Raw genomic sequence first — 15898 nt, 5'->3', positions numbered from 1 at the left:
TATGCAAACTGACACTGATGTGCATCTGATATGAATAATAATGTGCTTGTTTGTATACTGTTATAAATAACAAGCTGTGGCCTCTTAAACTATGTGTGTGGAGTTATTGGTTTTGTTTGTTATTATGGTATGCGTTTCTGTGGTTTTATATTATAACTGCCCTGTGATCTTCAAATGGATGTTATAGAAATTTAACAATACGCTCTAGTAAGGGAGCCTGTCAATAACCCATTTGATTATATGAGGTATAATCATTCCACCACTATGAAGAGAATTGTATCATTGTGTGTACCCTGTGGTAATTGCTTCTCCCCGTTGCCGCCCCTTGGTTCAAAAGGGGTCCGGGGAGAGAGGGGCTGGCAACGGGGAGAAGCGATCTTCTCCCCGCCGCCCCTTGCTTCAAAAGAGGTCCGGGGACAGCGGGGAAGACGCGCGAGGCGTTCGTCTTGCGGGGTACCACTGTATTGCCAACTGCTGCCTGTACTACATACAAAACCATTTGTAGTAAAAAGTATGACTTAATCCAGTAGTCTGTTGTAAAGTGGGACTAATAGCAGAGTTTTTTCCAATTTGTAACACTTCCCTTGAAAGAGGGGTCATCTGATCAAAATGCCCTTTAAAACTGCGAATTGGGGAGATCACACAGAACAGAGACTTGAATGTTTTATAGTTCTTCCTTCTACTAGTGGTTTTGTAGGCACCTGCACACTGAGCATCACTGATTCCCCATTTTATATTCTGGCCATGCAACCCTATTACTATTGCTCTGATATTTGATGTAGTCAGTCACATAGCAGCTTCAAACGGTTGTCACATCACTACTGTTTTTATCATTTCTGTAGCAATGGAGTGCCCATCATGATAATTCATCATTGCCAAAATACCAGCTGTTCTAGCGTTTTAAACTTTGAGCAGAATGCAGGAGTGTATCTCCTGGCAGGGGCAGGTTGTAAGGAACATGTTACAGCCCTTTCAAGTATTTCCACTTCTTCCTCAGTGATTTCTGGATACAGTTCAACTCAAGATGCTAGTTTGGGTTGTAAAGCCCTTTGATGGTGTACACCTCTTAAAGATGCTGGTGGTCTTAACACTCAGCTGATACCAGCCTGCTTGAGATTACCATCTGTGTACACTCTCAATGGCAACATCTGCAATTGCAGGACTTCCTTCCCCTGAAGACTCGGCAGCATCTGAGGATGTTTCAGGATTGTTGTAAACCCTTTTTACTGTATTTGGACTGGTTGTAAGCAGCTATGGTTAGGGAGGTTGGATAATGGGTTATATAAAACAATAATAAAAAAACTTACTAGTTGGTATTTTTTTACAAAAGTTCACTCAAAGTGAATTAACAACAGCAAATGAATGAATGAATAACATACATTAAAACTAGCATAAAATGAAATAGAGAAAAAATCTAAATCATATTTAAAGGCAGGACACAATTCACTCACTCGAGGCAGGTAGATTATGGGGGTTATGGCACACTGCTGACCTTATAACATCCTCTGGACCCTTGCCCCTCTTGGCTGATAAAAGCTAGCAGGGAGGTGATTAATGCCTCCTTGTGAGAGGGGGTGGTCCCTGCCTGCTTGAAGGAGGTAGTGGTAAAACCGCTCAAGAAACCCACCTTCAGTTCAGAAAATCTAACAACTACCAGCCAGTTGCTAACTTCCCTTTCATGAGCAAGGTTGAGTGGGTGGTCGCAGATCATACTCAGGTGCTCTTGGAAGAAACTGATTTTCTAGATCCATTTCAAAGAGGGTTTAGGCCGAAGTTTGGCACAGACACTGCTTTGGTTGCCCAGTTTGAGGATCTCTGTCAGGAGACAGGAAATGTGTCCCTGTTAACTCTCTTTAACTTCTCAGCAGCTTTCAATACCATCAACCATGGTATCCTTCTGGAGCGGCTGTCCAAATTAAGGATGGGTGGCACTGTTTTTGCAGTGGTTCCAGTCCTAGTTGGATGGACATTTCTGGAGGATAATGCTTGAGTGTGGTTTTTTTGCGTCATGGAGCCTTCAGTGTGGGGTTCCTCAGGATTTGCTTTCCCCCCTATGCTGCTTAACATTTACATGAAACTGCTGAGTGGGGTTATGCAGATGTTTGGAGTATGTTGTCAGCAATATGCTGATGACACTCAGCTCTACTTTTCCTTTACGTCTACAGGTATGGCAGTGGATGTGCTGGAATGTTGTCTTGCCTTGGTAATTAACTGGATGAGAACTAACAAATTGCAGTTCAATCCAGGTAAGACTGAAGCGGTTCTTTAGACTGGGTGGATGGGAGGTTGTCTGCTGTTGATGGGGTTACACTCCCTCTGAACGAGCAGGTATGTAGCTTGGGGGGTGGGTACTTCTTGATCCTTTGCTGTCACTTGAGGCTGAAGTGGCCTCAGTGGAATGGAGTGCTTTTCATCAGCTTCAGCTGGTGGCCCAGCTGTGCCCCTATCTGGGCAGGGATAGCCTAACTTCTGTGGTCTACTTCTAGGTTAGATTACTGACATGCGTTATATGTAGGGCTGCCTTTGAAGTTAGTTTGGAAACTTCAGTTGGTGCAGAATTCAGTGGCCAGGTTGCTCATGGGGCCAAGCCGGTTTGAGTATATTACACCGATCCTGACCTGACTTCACTAGCTGCCAATTAGCTTCCAGGCCCAATTCAAAGTGCTGGTTTTGACCTATAAAGCCTTTAATGGCTCAGGACTGCAATATCTCAAGGATCGCCTCTCGCCATATGAATTGACCTGGAAACTGCAGTCATCATATGAGCCCTTCTTCATGCGCTTCCTCCATGAGAGGGTGGCAACAACAGAAGGAGCATTTTCTGCAGTGGATCTCCATTTGTGGTGTGCTCTCCCCAGGAAGGTCCAGCTGGCGCCATCATTATCCACCTTTAGCTGCCTAGCGAATACGTTCCTCTTCAACCAGGTCTTGGGCTAATAGACATCCTATACCCTTTAAAATGTGTTGGGCAGGAGGAACAGAGGTTACTGGTGTTTTGGTTTTGTGCTTATTTTTATTATATATTTTGTGCTTTAATCTTGTATTTTTATGCTGTGAACAGCCCTGAGATCTATACAAGTTTAATATAAATAAATAAACAAAACATCCTGTTTCTAGTACTGTCTGGCAGCTTTGGATTTTGACTGTGGTCTCCTATTTTAATGGGTTGCAGTCCTGATATTTCAACATTTGGTATGGGGCAGACTTAATTTTTTTAAAATAAGCATTTATATACCATCAACTTATAAAAAACAATAAAATAATTAAAACATCATGAAATTATTAAATACAGAACAAATTAGTTTATTCATCAGAGCATATATAGGTTGCAGTGCTGATATTTCAGCATTTGGTATGGGGTAGATTTGAAATATTATTAGAAAACTAATTGCAGTGGCAATTTCTGTACTGGGGAGGGCTTTCAGAGAACTGAGCTTGTACAACATGCAACTGAAATTTGAACAGTGAGGGAAACCAGTTGATGAGCTGGGACCCAACATTCAGTGTAGCCTTTGCCAAGTCTTCCTGTACAAGAGCGAAAGATCAAAGAAAAAAAGTGTACTTCATATCTTCAGTACAAATGTTTATTTTTTGCAATGAGAACTGCACAAAAAACCTTTAGTATATAAGTGAAAATTCTATGAATTCCCTTCTACAAATGTCTAAAGTGTTTAATACAAGTTTCAAATTCACTGACATAATTATTTGCCAAGCGTTCCGTGCATTAAGTACAGTGGGATTGTACATTTCTCTTATTCATTTGTACAAGACTGAAGAAGGGGAAAAAATAAACAAGATTACATCATTTAGGCTAGACTCCTACATCTAATGTCTGTAATTGTTAAAATCATACATGGGGGTTGGGGGAAGAAAGGGAAATTAAATATGTCTCAGTCTGAATGACAACCAAATTATAAACACAAACATTTTGTAAAAACAGAAAAATAAAACACAAGAATAGCAAAAAATACCTTTGGCAGAAAAAAAAGAATCATGTCCCAACTAACGATATCACCCTATGTTCATCATTCAGAAATGTGTAAAAATAAAATACCAAGTACAGCTTTTAAAAAATTAAAGTAGATAGGTGCAAGCCTGTAAACATTTCAAGAAGTTTGCAAAAGATAGAAAGGAGGGGAGGAGAGTGAGGAAGAAGAACGAGACAGCTGAGTAAGCCACCAATCTAAAAAACTCTATCACTACTTGGAACTCTCAACTACTGACAAGGTTTGGCAAATGTCAAATGCAAAAAGAGGGGTTAACATTAAAAAAGGACTAACCTCACTACTGACTAGATACAAGGGGTGTTGTTCTTTGCATACATATAAATTATATATTTTTAAAATTTTACAGCTGAGGGTGCTCTCTTGGTAGAAGTTCCAGCATCTCCATTTTGTTATGCCTTTATTTTTGTCAGTATGGTGCGGTTTTATTATGTACAATTGTGATGAGCTCATGTGTGACCAACTCTTACAGTGGATGTGAGCTCATCTGTGATCAACTCTTACAGCGGATGTGCACTAAAAGTACCCCAAAAACCCTGAGCTTAAAATTAAAGGAGGGAGATGATCATCCAAAGTGCTTCGTAAAAAGGGCAAGTGGGGGTGGGGGAGACATGGGGGCAAGGAATACTGTGAGAAAGGACTGGCAATGGAAATGAAAAGATCAGAACAACGTTCAGAAGGGAAGCCAAAGTTCCTACTTCCCCATCAAAGATCTGCACAAAAAGAGCCAAGAGGAGAATATTAAGGCCAGTTAATGAACTTGTGGTAAATAGGATGCGCCAGTGGCACAGGGAAGAGGAGGGGATGCAAGGGGCTCTTTCTACTTAATTCTGAGCCGTAGCCACAGTAACATGAGCCCCCTTTCCCTGACAATTTCTGGGATACAATTTAAAACCAAGGGCTAATCCATCAATTAAACCTTCACAAAGAATCTGTGTGAGTGAGAGATTCAACATCTTGTTCATTCTGAAGTAATAATGCTCACACGCCAGCAGTTAAAGGGTGGAAGCTAGTTTTGTGTACAATCCAGCGTACTGTGACTACCATTATGTTGGTCCAAAAAATGAACAGCTACACGTTCCCAAGCATACAGTGACCCCCCCCCCCCCAGGCCAGTGCACAGTCCTCAGAAACCCAGCATCCTTTGGACTACACAGTTGCATTTTAAAGCTAAGGGCAATTATTGGCCAGAAGTCTAGCCCACTCCTAATACAGATCTGCTGGGCTTGGAGATGGAAGTGCAAACACCCCCTTGGCCTTCTCAAGACTGGCAACTACCAGGAAGAAGGAGAACACAGACAACATTTTGCTTGCTTTAAGCAACTCATGGTGGCAGAAAGCTTGACCAACACCTACTTGCACATCCTTTCAGCAAGGTAATACTCGACAGCCTTCACAGAGGCTATCTTGGGAGCATCTCTTCTTTAGACACCCCTTCACTCCCTCAAAGTACCCAACTGTCTGGTACTCTACACAGAAAAGCTTGGAGATCTTCTAATGATGTAGAGTTAAAAAGGCACCTTTAGGTAAAAATTCAGTGTGAAGACCAACAGCTCACAAGAATACCAAAGAATCACTGGCCCCTAAATTCAGTCTGTTCCCTTCAGTACATGGCTACTGCTCCATGCACCTCTGACAACTAAGGGCATAGAGATTTAATTGCTCATTGAAAGGCCAAGTCCAAAGTTAGGCTGGGAATGGGTGACACATGGTCTGCCATGCCATCTGACAGTGGCAGCCTATAGCCTGGTATTGGAGCTGTGCAGCAGGCCACAATACACACCTGTTGCAAAAAGACCTGAGATTGATGCTGAAAAGGACCAAAAGATGCAAGGGCAATACTAATCAGAGGCAGTTGAGAGCTACCTTAGGTATCGCCTTTCCCACTCCTCCCAATACACTGGAAAATCACATGAGGAGTAAGGGTAGTACAGTCTTTTCCAGGTCTGGAGACATGAAGGTAGCCCAGCATAAGTTGCTACCTATATTTATGTCATTTTGGACACCACCCTTTTCACAACATACATATTATATAATACAAGGCTGAGTTTATCTCCCATTTGGCCAGTTATAATCTAGTTGGGCAATGCATCTCATATGAGTGAAAAGATGATGGCAAATTATGCAAACTGTCTTTCAAAACTTATGTCATATGGGAAAATAGGGGTGTCTTTGGCTGAACGCGCAGAAGTGAGGTTGGTTTGAGGTGTTCACGCAAAGTGATAGCATCCTCTACAGCAGCTAGCCAGGGAGGGCCCGAGCTGCCAGGAATAAGTACACTGAATAACAGTGTTCAATAGCCCAACCCCACTGACCCAGACTCAGGACAGTTTCTGTCAGAACAGTCACATTTTGTCAAGAGAGGTATCAACACAAGCTCTACACTGTCAAATTCTGGGGCCAGGAGGTCCTCCGAGAACACTTGTTTGGAGGAAGAGTACAGAAAGGTGAACTATCTATTCCTTCCTCTCCTTTCACTGGATCCTCCAGGGGTCAGCTGCAGCCAGTCCAAATGCACCAAACCTAAACACTTTTCAGGCAGCCAAATTTAAAAGAATTTCACTGACAACATGGGACTTGTCCAAGGCTTGGAGGACCATTGTCCATAAGCAGACAAACCTTGCCTCTTTCTCATTGCAACTGAAGTGGACCAATTTTCACTGCTGGAAGCTACATCATACATTTGCTAAGATTTGTCCACTGCAGGAAGAGGAAGTAACTGAGAGCAATCCCTGCATGGTCTTTTCCAACTTTTGGAAAGTTCTACAGCATGAAACCAGCCATGGGGTAAGATGCCTTCTGGGAAAGTCTCTTCTGAGAAGGCACCAACTGCTTGATACTTTGTCTTCCTACAGTTTCTAGGGAATTCTGTTGCTTTAGGATTGCTCCCAGGGAAAGCTTTTCCCAGGTTTGTGACAAGACAGAAAAGAAACCCTGCTAATTGTGGCCGGAGAATTCCCTTCTCTGCTGGAGCAAGACAGGTGAGGGGGCAAGCTGTCCTTTTGCAGCTTTACCCCCTTAAGTAATTTTTCATCACAAGCAGGATTTAAAAGAAATGTCAGTACGACACCAACTTTAAAAAAAAAGAGATGAGTTTATTCCATGATCAGTACAGACCAAATGCATATTCACCGTATTAAAGTAAAACCAATTAATTACTCCAGAGATTGGCCAATACTGACACACCAGTATTGTACTGTATAGTGGGTATTTATGGCACATAAACTTGGAACAATTCAAAGAGTAAAATGGAAAAAAAACACACTAAAGGTGCTGGGAAAACGATCACTGCTAGTGTGTGAGAGAACTCAACTGAAGGCAAGAGGAGCAGGCCTTCCTGCTGATCCAAGTCCACTCCCACTCCCTCCTTGGAGCTGCTCCTTTGCTGTATAAAAACTAATTTAACAGACTCCATGACATTTAAAACCCAAAATGTATCTTTCTGGTATTACAGTTAAAAATATAGATGAAAAGTCTGGAACTGAGCAAAATATAAGCAGTGTCTTTACAGAGTTTGGTGGGCTCACCAATAAAACTCAAACAAATATATGCCAACTATATTCACTATACAATACAGCCACAGTCAAACACTATTGACAGGGTGGGAGATACCCCTGGTGCTAATGTTTTCCCCACTCCAATCCATAATGAAGAGACAAGAATACCCACTCATGAGCTGAGCAGTGCCAATTTGTCTGGAGGAAAATAAACAGATTGAAAGAAACTGACTTTGGTTGGTAGTCTAGCTCAGATTCCTGGACCTCCACACAATGCTAAAAACAGAAACCTCACTCAAATCGCCAGGTACACTTGACACCTCCGCTAAATTATTCCCTTTTTCACAAGCGAACACTTACAGAGAATGGCTCCCAGCTACAGGCTTGTGGGAAGTTTAGTTAAAGGCAAAGCCAGTGATGACAGGACTCGGAAACAGCTTGTATGTCTTCTTGTACACAGCCTCTCAATGCAGAGTGTCTTGTGCTGCCAGCACACAGCATTGTAGAGTCAAAGACATTCTGTAACTCAGAACTCTTAAGAATAGAAAAGGGGTGAACAGCATTAAGTCCTGGATATACTGCAAGTAAGTTTGGCATAGAGAATATCAAGTGATCAGGGGCACCCTTCCCGGTAACTGCATGTCCACCGACTCAAACCTAGTACAGAGTTGGCTTGTCTTGGTCTTTCTTTCTTCAGTGAGGCGGGGTGGGGAAGAAAATCACATTGTAAGGCAGACTCTGCTGATCCTTCTGAGGCCGCATCTGTCACACATGCAGAAAGGCTGCAGGAATGCTCTCCTCCCAGCCGCCAACAACACTATGGAGAGTCAAAGATTTGCCAGGAAATTAAGGAGTCAGGCAAAGAAAACCAGGCGCTATTAGAAAAGATTCTCTTCAAATATTGCCAGCAAATCACTCTGGAAATTCATGTCGATAGTAGCTGCCATCTGGAAAAGAGGAGAGAAGGCAACTGTCACCCAGGTTTGCAGGACAGGTTATATTCAGATAGCCATGCTTGGCAGGGGGTTGGACTCCATGGCCCTTGTGGTCTCTTCCAACTCTATGATTCTATGATTCTAGAAAAGGGGGCTTTCTGCTGCAGAACCCACCAGGCAGTGGCAATCACTGGCCTGCTTGGCCAGGCGCACTGTCTCTTCCATAAAGGGGCAGGCTGAGTTCTTGACTCCAGAAAACCTAGTGAATAGCACAGTATGTTTGGCAGGTCTAAGGAAATCATACCAGACAACATTAAAAGGGCTCCGGCAGATGGTGCTTTCTTTTCTGTTATCTATTACACCACTGCCTTATAAAAGAAACAGGATAGAGTGACAGTGTCAGGGAACATGATGTTGAGAAATGTGTGTTGGTATGGGAGAGGGAGAGGAAGAGAGAGAATGAAGGATGCGAAAGTGGGACAAGAAGGAAGTATAATTTAACTTCAAAGTAGACACCTATGGCTTGGCCCTAAGAAGAGCAAGTTGTGTGTATGAAAGCTTAGGTGGAATAAAGGTCCCCCTTGTGCTGAAGACAAATCTGATTAAACCTCAGTGGCCCGGTTCACACATAACACCAAGCCATAGTTTGGTTAGTCTGAGTAGACTCACTAAAATTAATTAACATGGCTAAATTAGGCGTATTAATTTTAAAGGGTCTACTTTGAGAAAAACTTAATGCCACCCACAATGTGAAACCATAAGTTGTTGTTGGCTTATGAACATGTCTTGTTTTAACTACAGATAGGGGTTATATCAAAACCCAACAACTCTGCTTAGCTCTGGTTTGTTAGGCCACTGCACTTCAGATGCTCATCAAGCTACAAAGGCACAAGGCAAGAGTGGCATTTAGAACATAAACCAAGCTTTCAAGAAACAAGACATGTCTTGTTTGTTCATCTGTGAGATAACTCAGCATTTGCTGAAGCCATTACTACAAACCATGACTTAGCATTATGTGCACATGGAGCAATGACCATGTGTGGACAGTATCTGTGCACTTGTAAAATGCAGACTCTGGGAACTTCCATGAAAAGAGTATATTAAATAGAAGGTCAGTAAGAAACAAAGAAAAGAAAAATGTAGAAATTTAGAGAGAGGGAAATCTGAGAGCTTTGTCAATGAATATGGAACAACTATTTCTAGGAGGGACACCTGATTTACAGTCACAACCCTAAACATGTTTACTTTACTCAGAAGTTCCACAATTCAGTGGGACTTAACACATAGGTACATGTACATGGGATTGTAGGCTTAACGTGAGAATCCTGTGAAAAAGACTGAGGATCTCTGGCACGTAGTCAGCAAATTAAAAATTATACCAGCAAAGTGAGCCTCTGTTGTTTAGCTTGTTGTCGAAATAGCTTCTCATTCAAACCCCAATAATCCCTTTCTCCCTCACTTACTGCCTCCCTGCGCCTTCGCTCCTGCTCTCGTTTTCTGAGCATCTCTCTCTGTTGGTCCAGCATGGACTGAGAAGCCTGCGGCTGAGAGCTCTGTGCTTGGGGAGCAGAGGCTGCTGCTGACACCTGCTGCTGCTGCTGCTGTTGCTGCTGCTGCTGTGGTGGTGGTGGTGGTTGATGATGCTGTGGTGGCTGCTCCTGGCGCCGTCGGACTTCTTCATGAACTCGACGAGCTTGCTCCAGAGTATCCTCCTCTTCACGACTCCTACCCAAGACCAAAAGTACCATTAAAACCATACGCTACTCTTTGCATCTTTTCCTTAGCACCTGAGAAGGTACTAACAGCGTCCAGGAATAACATGCTGATTTGAAGGCACTGCTCGACAGCTTGTTAACCGTGAAAATACAAAACAACGGGGGTATAGGATTTCTGCTATAGCTTGACTTCAACCTACCTAACAGCAGGTTGGCATAGCAAAAACAAGTCCTAGCACACCTATGCCAAATTACAGCACCTATGATCATAAAATTATATGAACACAATGAAGCATGTGCTTGCTCCTTACTTGCAGGTGAATGGGTTAGCAGTACAGGCTCCTCTCACCTCATTCTCTCTTGCTCCCGTCTCTGCCGCTCCTTCTCCTTTTCTGCTTGTTCTGCCTGAGCCTTCAAAGCCTTCTCACGCTCCTCCTTTTCCCGGGCTGCCCTCTTGAAGTGCTCAAAGCTGTCGCTGCTGGATTTCACTGTAGAGGATGGTGCAGTGGGGTGCTTCTGCACTAAGCTTGCCCAGGAGCCCATATTCTTTAATTTCAAATCCTGAGGAGGAAAAAGAAGTAGTACATTACAGCTTATAACTATAACTCTCTGTTCCACTAAGAAACAATGCCTAGCGGGAGTGTCAGCAATTCAGCCCAGATCGCTAAAATCACATTTTCCAAGGATAGTTATAATACTCTTGATTCACTTTTAGAGACACTTGCTGATAATGGGACTGTTACCTTTTTAGGGGCAACTGGTGTTTTTGGTTCCTGCTTCAGTCTCTCTTTGTCCTGGACTCCAGGTGGTGGATTTTGCTCTGGGGGTCTTATAACAGGCCGCCCACTGTCCACTGGCTTCATCTCTGTTCCTGAAACAACAATAATCACTGTAAAAACCTGTTCCTGTTGGTCGGCACTATAGAAGGATTGATCATGGATCGGTATGAGAAATTTAGCCTTTCCTCTTTTATGTGGACAAATCTACAATGACACATCACACTCGACAAACAGATTTCAATTGTCACTCACGTTGTTGGATATGTGTAGGTGGCTTGATGCTCTCTGGGTGTTTGGGAGGATCCTGCCGCAAGGCTGGGCTGAAAGTCTCATTTCGGATGACTGGGGATTGCATCTTTTCTTCTTTTACCATAGGCTGTGATTGAACCACAGATGCGGCTCTCAGTTCCTGTCACAGCAGGACAAACGCATGTCAATCACAATTTCCTAACGTAGCTTTCCCTGTGTAAGCCCACCCCATCTTGCACTACAAGTGTTTGGCAAATACCTGTTTTCTCACCTTGATAATGTTTTCAAGGTTCATGGGCAAACTGAATTCTGGAAAGTCCTTTACATTCACACTATGTCTTTACCTGTTTTTTTGGCTGGACATTTGGTTGCGGTGGAGACTGATGTTGCAGCCCCTGGAACTGTGGCATCTGTGGGGAATGCATCATGAGAGGAGAAGGTGCTTCTCTCAAATGACCTGTAACAATTCAGCACCAGTCCATCAGCTTCTTATCACAGTTCAGTCAGAGCCATTAACCAAAAGTTCTGAGATAATGGGCCAATGATCTGCAGTAGAAGTTCTGACCAGAATGTGTTACAACTGGGGTTGGGAACGCCTTTACTAAATTATTAGCTATTTACCAAATATGAGTTCATTAAAAGCATTTTTGCCCTCTAATGTTTCTCAAGCATGTTCAGATTATCTATCATATGCTCATCAGTGAATGGAGAATGGGTGTGTTTTGCTGCATACTTGCAGGAATCAGCCCAATGAAGCAATGTGCAAACTAGAGGTTGATCTTTCATTGTCTGCACCATTATGTGGTCTAGCCATAACCTATGTATGTGGATTCTGAATGTGTTTCACAAAAGCTTCAAAATGCTATTTTTCACATTTAATGTTCCCTATCTCCACTCTCATCCCCCCCTCAGTTCCTGTCAGTGACTTCTGCATGCTACCTATGCCCTGATCAGTATCTGCCAATCAATTAAGTTACCTTCCTTGATGCCTTTCAATTGTTCTTCAAGACCAGAGGTCAGCAACCTAAGGCCCATGGGCAGGTTCTGGCCCATGAGCTTCCTGGAACCAGCCCACAGCTGTTCTGTGGATCAGCGTGGGAATTCTGTGCTCCCCCCGCCCAACACCATTTTTTCCGCCTTGGAGACCAACTTCTGGAAAAGTGCCGGAAATAGCGTGTGCGCATGCACACAGGTGCTCTTCCGTCCCAGAAGTGCGCCAGAAATAGTGTGTCCTCACCCGGAGGAGCGCCCGTACGCGTGCATACACGCTATTTCTGGTGCACCTCCGGGACAGAGGAGCGCTGGAAATAGCTTGAGTGCACGCACAGGTGCGCACACCCTGGCCCACGGAGAGGTCTGCCAGGGAGTGGACCAGCCTGGCCTCAAAAAACGTTGCCGACCCCTGTTCAAAACTATTTTATTTTAGCAAAGCCTTTGCAAAGCCACCCAGACTTCACTTACCTAGTCCTCCATCACTATGTGACTCTGTCCTTTCCCATCCAAACTACAAATGAGTTAATACATGACTTTTCCCTTTTTCCATTTCAGTTTTGTCTGTTTATTGTACACTGCAAGCTCCTTAGGAAGAGTTAATATTATATACAGTACATACGTGCTCAATGAATGTTAGCTATGAAGAGGAAGAAGTGAAGACCCAGACAAAACACTTCACTATGCCTCCTTAAGAAATCCAGCACTATGACTGTGAAAACGTTTTCTGGCTCTTCTGTCCTACAGTGAGCACATTATAGCACCTTAACTTTTGCTCCTACATTGCCTGCAGGAACAATGATTAAAGTGCTATATTTTTCCCAAGGTGTCATCATTCAGCAGCGGACTCTTTCGGTTAGTTACAGATGGGCCACCATTTACACTGTATTAGTCCTTTTGAGATATCATAACCGGTGTTCGAAACTCCCATTGTTCTAGGCTAGGCATATTTTGTGACAGGGAATTTCATTAGTATGAGCAGTTTGAGCAGTTTCTGAGCTCTGGGTACAGTACTGCACCTAAGATTTCAGATTAAAACGGCAGAATGGAAGGAAAGGAGAACCTTTTTCTGCCTCCCCACTTCCAGCTACTCTCAGAAGACTGGAGAAGAGAACCTCTTAAGAATATTAGGGGGGTGGGCAGGGGAAGGAACATAATATTTTAGCTGAAGTTCATTCATTTTCATCTTTGTATTCTTGTTATAAAAAAGTGTGCCTAGACATTCTGTTGTTGCGCCATAACCTAGGTTTAAGGTGCCATTTAGCTCCTAGCTTTCATATCTTAGTTTCTAACACTGATCATAACATAGTATGTATGTATGAGATATGAATACAGAATAATGCAGCAGGACACATGGGATTTTTGAATCCAAAAACAGAAAACCTGAGTCAAATGCATTTTACCTAATAGCTCAGATAATCTAAGACAATGGATTGCTTCACCTTATAATATTATTGTCTTTTAAGCAAGGGAAACTGAAGTCTAGGGGAGGTATTAAATGAGCAAGGGGCATTCTGAAAAGAAACACTATGCATGGCACTAATTGAACAGAGTACAGGCACAAAGGAAAAACTGTTGGCTACTGAAGAGTCAATGTTTTGTCAAAATGAAATTGTTATTACTAAATGGATACAATAGTATAACGTTGTCAAACAAAAATATATTGGAGATGAATTTGATTTAAAAACCCACAATAACTCCAGTTAGAAACCCCCCTTTTCCTTCCTTGTGTTCTCTTCAATTCATGACTTTTAAGTAGTGTGATAGCCTCCATTGATTTTATTATAAATAACATCAGTAAAGCATGGAAGATTTTGGAAGCAAAGCAATTCAGGGCCCCCACCCCACCCTGGTACGTTTCAAGTGTTTATTATATTCACGTTAGATTACTCACCAGCTGAATAGGGATCTGGCTTGTGATGTCGCGGCGATGGGTGGTGTTGGATGACTTGCTGGGGTTTTGACGGCTGTGGCGGCGGCGGCTGTTGCTGCGGGAGTAGGTGCTGCTGCGGAGGTGGCTGAGGCTGAGGGATATGGGGAGGGAACTGCATTGGTTGCATATGTACTGGCCTCTGCTGTGGCTGATGCTGCATCTGTTGCACTGGAGCATGGGGGGGAGGTTGCAGGGATGGCGGAGGCTGCGACTGGACCTTCACTGAAGGGAGGAGAGAAGTCTGTGGCTGCACTTTCTGCAGCTGCTGAATGTACAGCTGCATCTGGCTACTACTCAGCAGGTTGTGGTGAGGAGCAGGAGGTTCTTCATCCTCTAAAAGCTCCTGGGGAGGCTGGGGAAGTGGGGGCTGCGGAAGCATGGGTTGCTGGTTAAGAGCTGGTGACACTGCGGGAGGCCGAGCAGGTTTAGGGGGGAGTGCTGCAGCTCGATTACTAGGTCTTGAGGGTTGCTGAGGCAGAGCATTGTGCAAAGCTGCAGAAGAGAAAGCAGGAAGACATTACATCAACACTGTGACACGGAAAACAGTTGTATTATTCTCACAGATTAAGGTCAGGTCTATGCATGCAGCTGAATGGGAATAAGGTTGCTGAGCTCTGATACAGTAGAATGGATTGTACTACTACAGGTTTCAGGTGGAAGGTCACCTTTTTTTTTACCACCACCACCACACACAAAAAAGACCCACACAACTTTTTCTGTGTAAAAGAGGTCAACTGAGAAAGGATCCTGTACATTATGGCATAGAAAACCAGCTCTTTAAACTCAAAATCCTGACCCTTCAACTACGGCCTAGTGTTGATACAATGTTCAAGTCTTTCTAAACCACAGTTTAGCAAGCTGGGAACAAGAACTGGGACTGAACGACATTCCCCATCCCATGCCTCCTCCCCTTCACACACTGATCACACACACTCTGGGTGGCTTACAGCATATCTAAAAACATAAGACATCAAGTGCTAAAACCTCCTGATACAGGGATGCCTTCAGATGTCTTCTAAAATTTGTGTAATTATTTATCTCCTTAACATCTGAAGGGAGGGCATTTCACAGGGTGGGCGCCACTACCGAGAAGGCCCTCGGAGCTGGACCTCAGTGGACTTCAGGCTGAACAATGCGGGTGGAGACGCTCCTTCAGGTATTCTGGGCCAAGGCCATTTAGCGCTTTAAAGGTCAGCACCAACACTTTGAATTGTGCTTGGAAACGTACTGAATGATTTCACTGGATACAACCCCATGGTTTAGCAAACTAGGAACATTATGTCTAAAATGGCCCTCTGATTTCAAGAGAAACTTCCCCTTGATTTGTACTCCCTTGGCCTGCAATATTGCTCAAATGTCCACAATGTCCTATGAGGAACTTAAAAAACTAGTGCACATCCAAGAAACAGCACTCACCTGGAGGAGAAACTACTGTATGCTGATTCAAGTGAGGAGGAGTGCTGTGCTCAGGCTGCTGAGGGAGATGGGGCGGCATTTCTGGCTGAGGAAGGTGTATAATCGGTTGAGTGAAATGTGAAATAGTGTCAAACATATTCCCTGGGAGCGGATGCTCCATAACTGGGATCTGCACTGGAACAAAAGCTGGAGGAGAGGATTTGACTGGAGGGGCTGCTTGTTGAGGGGCTGAAGGAGGTGGTGGGGGCAGCTGCTGTGGTTGCAACTGTGGCTGTTGTTGCTGCTGCTGTTGCTGTTGCTGCGTCTGCTGATGGTGGTGATGGTGATGCTGCAGGAAAGAAACAGAGTATACAATCAAGTTTCTGCATGGGAAACAACGG

The 15898-nt window shown here is 43.6% G+C and overlaps 2 protein-coding genes across 28 annotated transcripts in view; one reads left to right on the top strand and one right to left on the bottom strand.

Moving 5' to 3' along the window:
• LOC310700820 (uncharacterized protein) overlaps window positions 1-15898 on the top strand; it is a 38471-nt gene that overhangs the window by 3955 nt on the left and 18618 nt on the right. For 7 of the 20 annotated variants that reach the window (XR_014522843.1, XR_014522844.1, XR_014522852.1 and 4 more), the window contains exon 3: window positions 2166-2246. The exons of the other annotated variants lie outside the window; for them this stretch is intronic. Coding sequence is in view for 1 of the 7 variants with exons in the window: in XM_083490746.1 (XP_083346872.1) it covers window positions 2166-2246 (81 nt within the window). In the remaining 6 variants the exon portion in view is untranslated. The remainder of the gene's footprint in view (window positions 1-2165; window positions 2247-15898) is intronic. 20 annotated transcript variants of the gene reach the window in all.
• BRD4 (bromodomain containing 4) overlaps window positions 3571-15898 on the bottom strand; it is a 78754-nt gene continuing 66426 nt past the window's right edge. For all 8 annotated transcript variants that reach the window (XM_083490703.1, XM_083490708.1, XM_083490706.1 and 5 more), the window contains exons 14-21: window positions 15519-15846; window positions 14064-14594; window positions 11524-11636; window positions 11183-11339; window positions 10895-11022; window positions 10501-10712; window positions 9900-10161; window positions 3571-8448 (exon numbers count right to left, since the gene is read on the bottom strand). In XM_083490703.1, the coding sequence (XP_083346829.1) occupies window positions 8380-8448; window positions 9900-10161; window positions 10501-10712; window positions 10895-11022; window positions 11183-11339; window positions 11524-11636; window positions 14064-14594; window positions 15519-15846 (1800 nt within the window). In that variant the 3' untranslated portion in view covers window positions 3571-8379. The remainder of the gene's footprint in view (window positions 8449-9899; window positions 10162-10500; window positions 10713-10894; window positions 11023-11182; window positions 11340-11523; window positions 11637-14063; window positions 14595-15518; window positions 15847-15898) is intronic.

This window comes from Podarcis liolepis, assembly GCF_965112155.1.
Source record: "Podarcis liolepis genome assembly, chromosome: 2".
Classification (NCBI taxonomy): Eukaryota; Metazoa; Chordata; class Lepidosauria; order Squamata; family Lacertidae; genus Podarcis; species Podarcis liolepis.
This window is presented reverse-complemented; position numbering and strand designations above follow the sequence as displayed.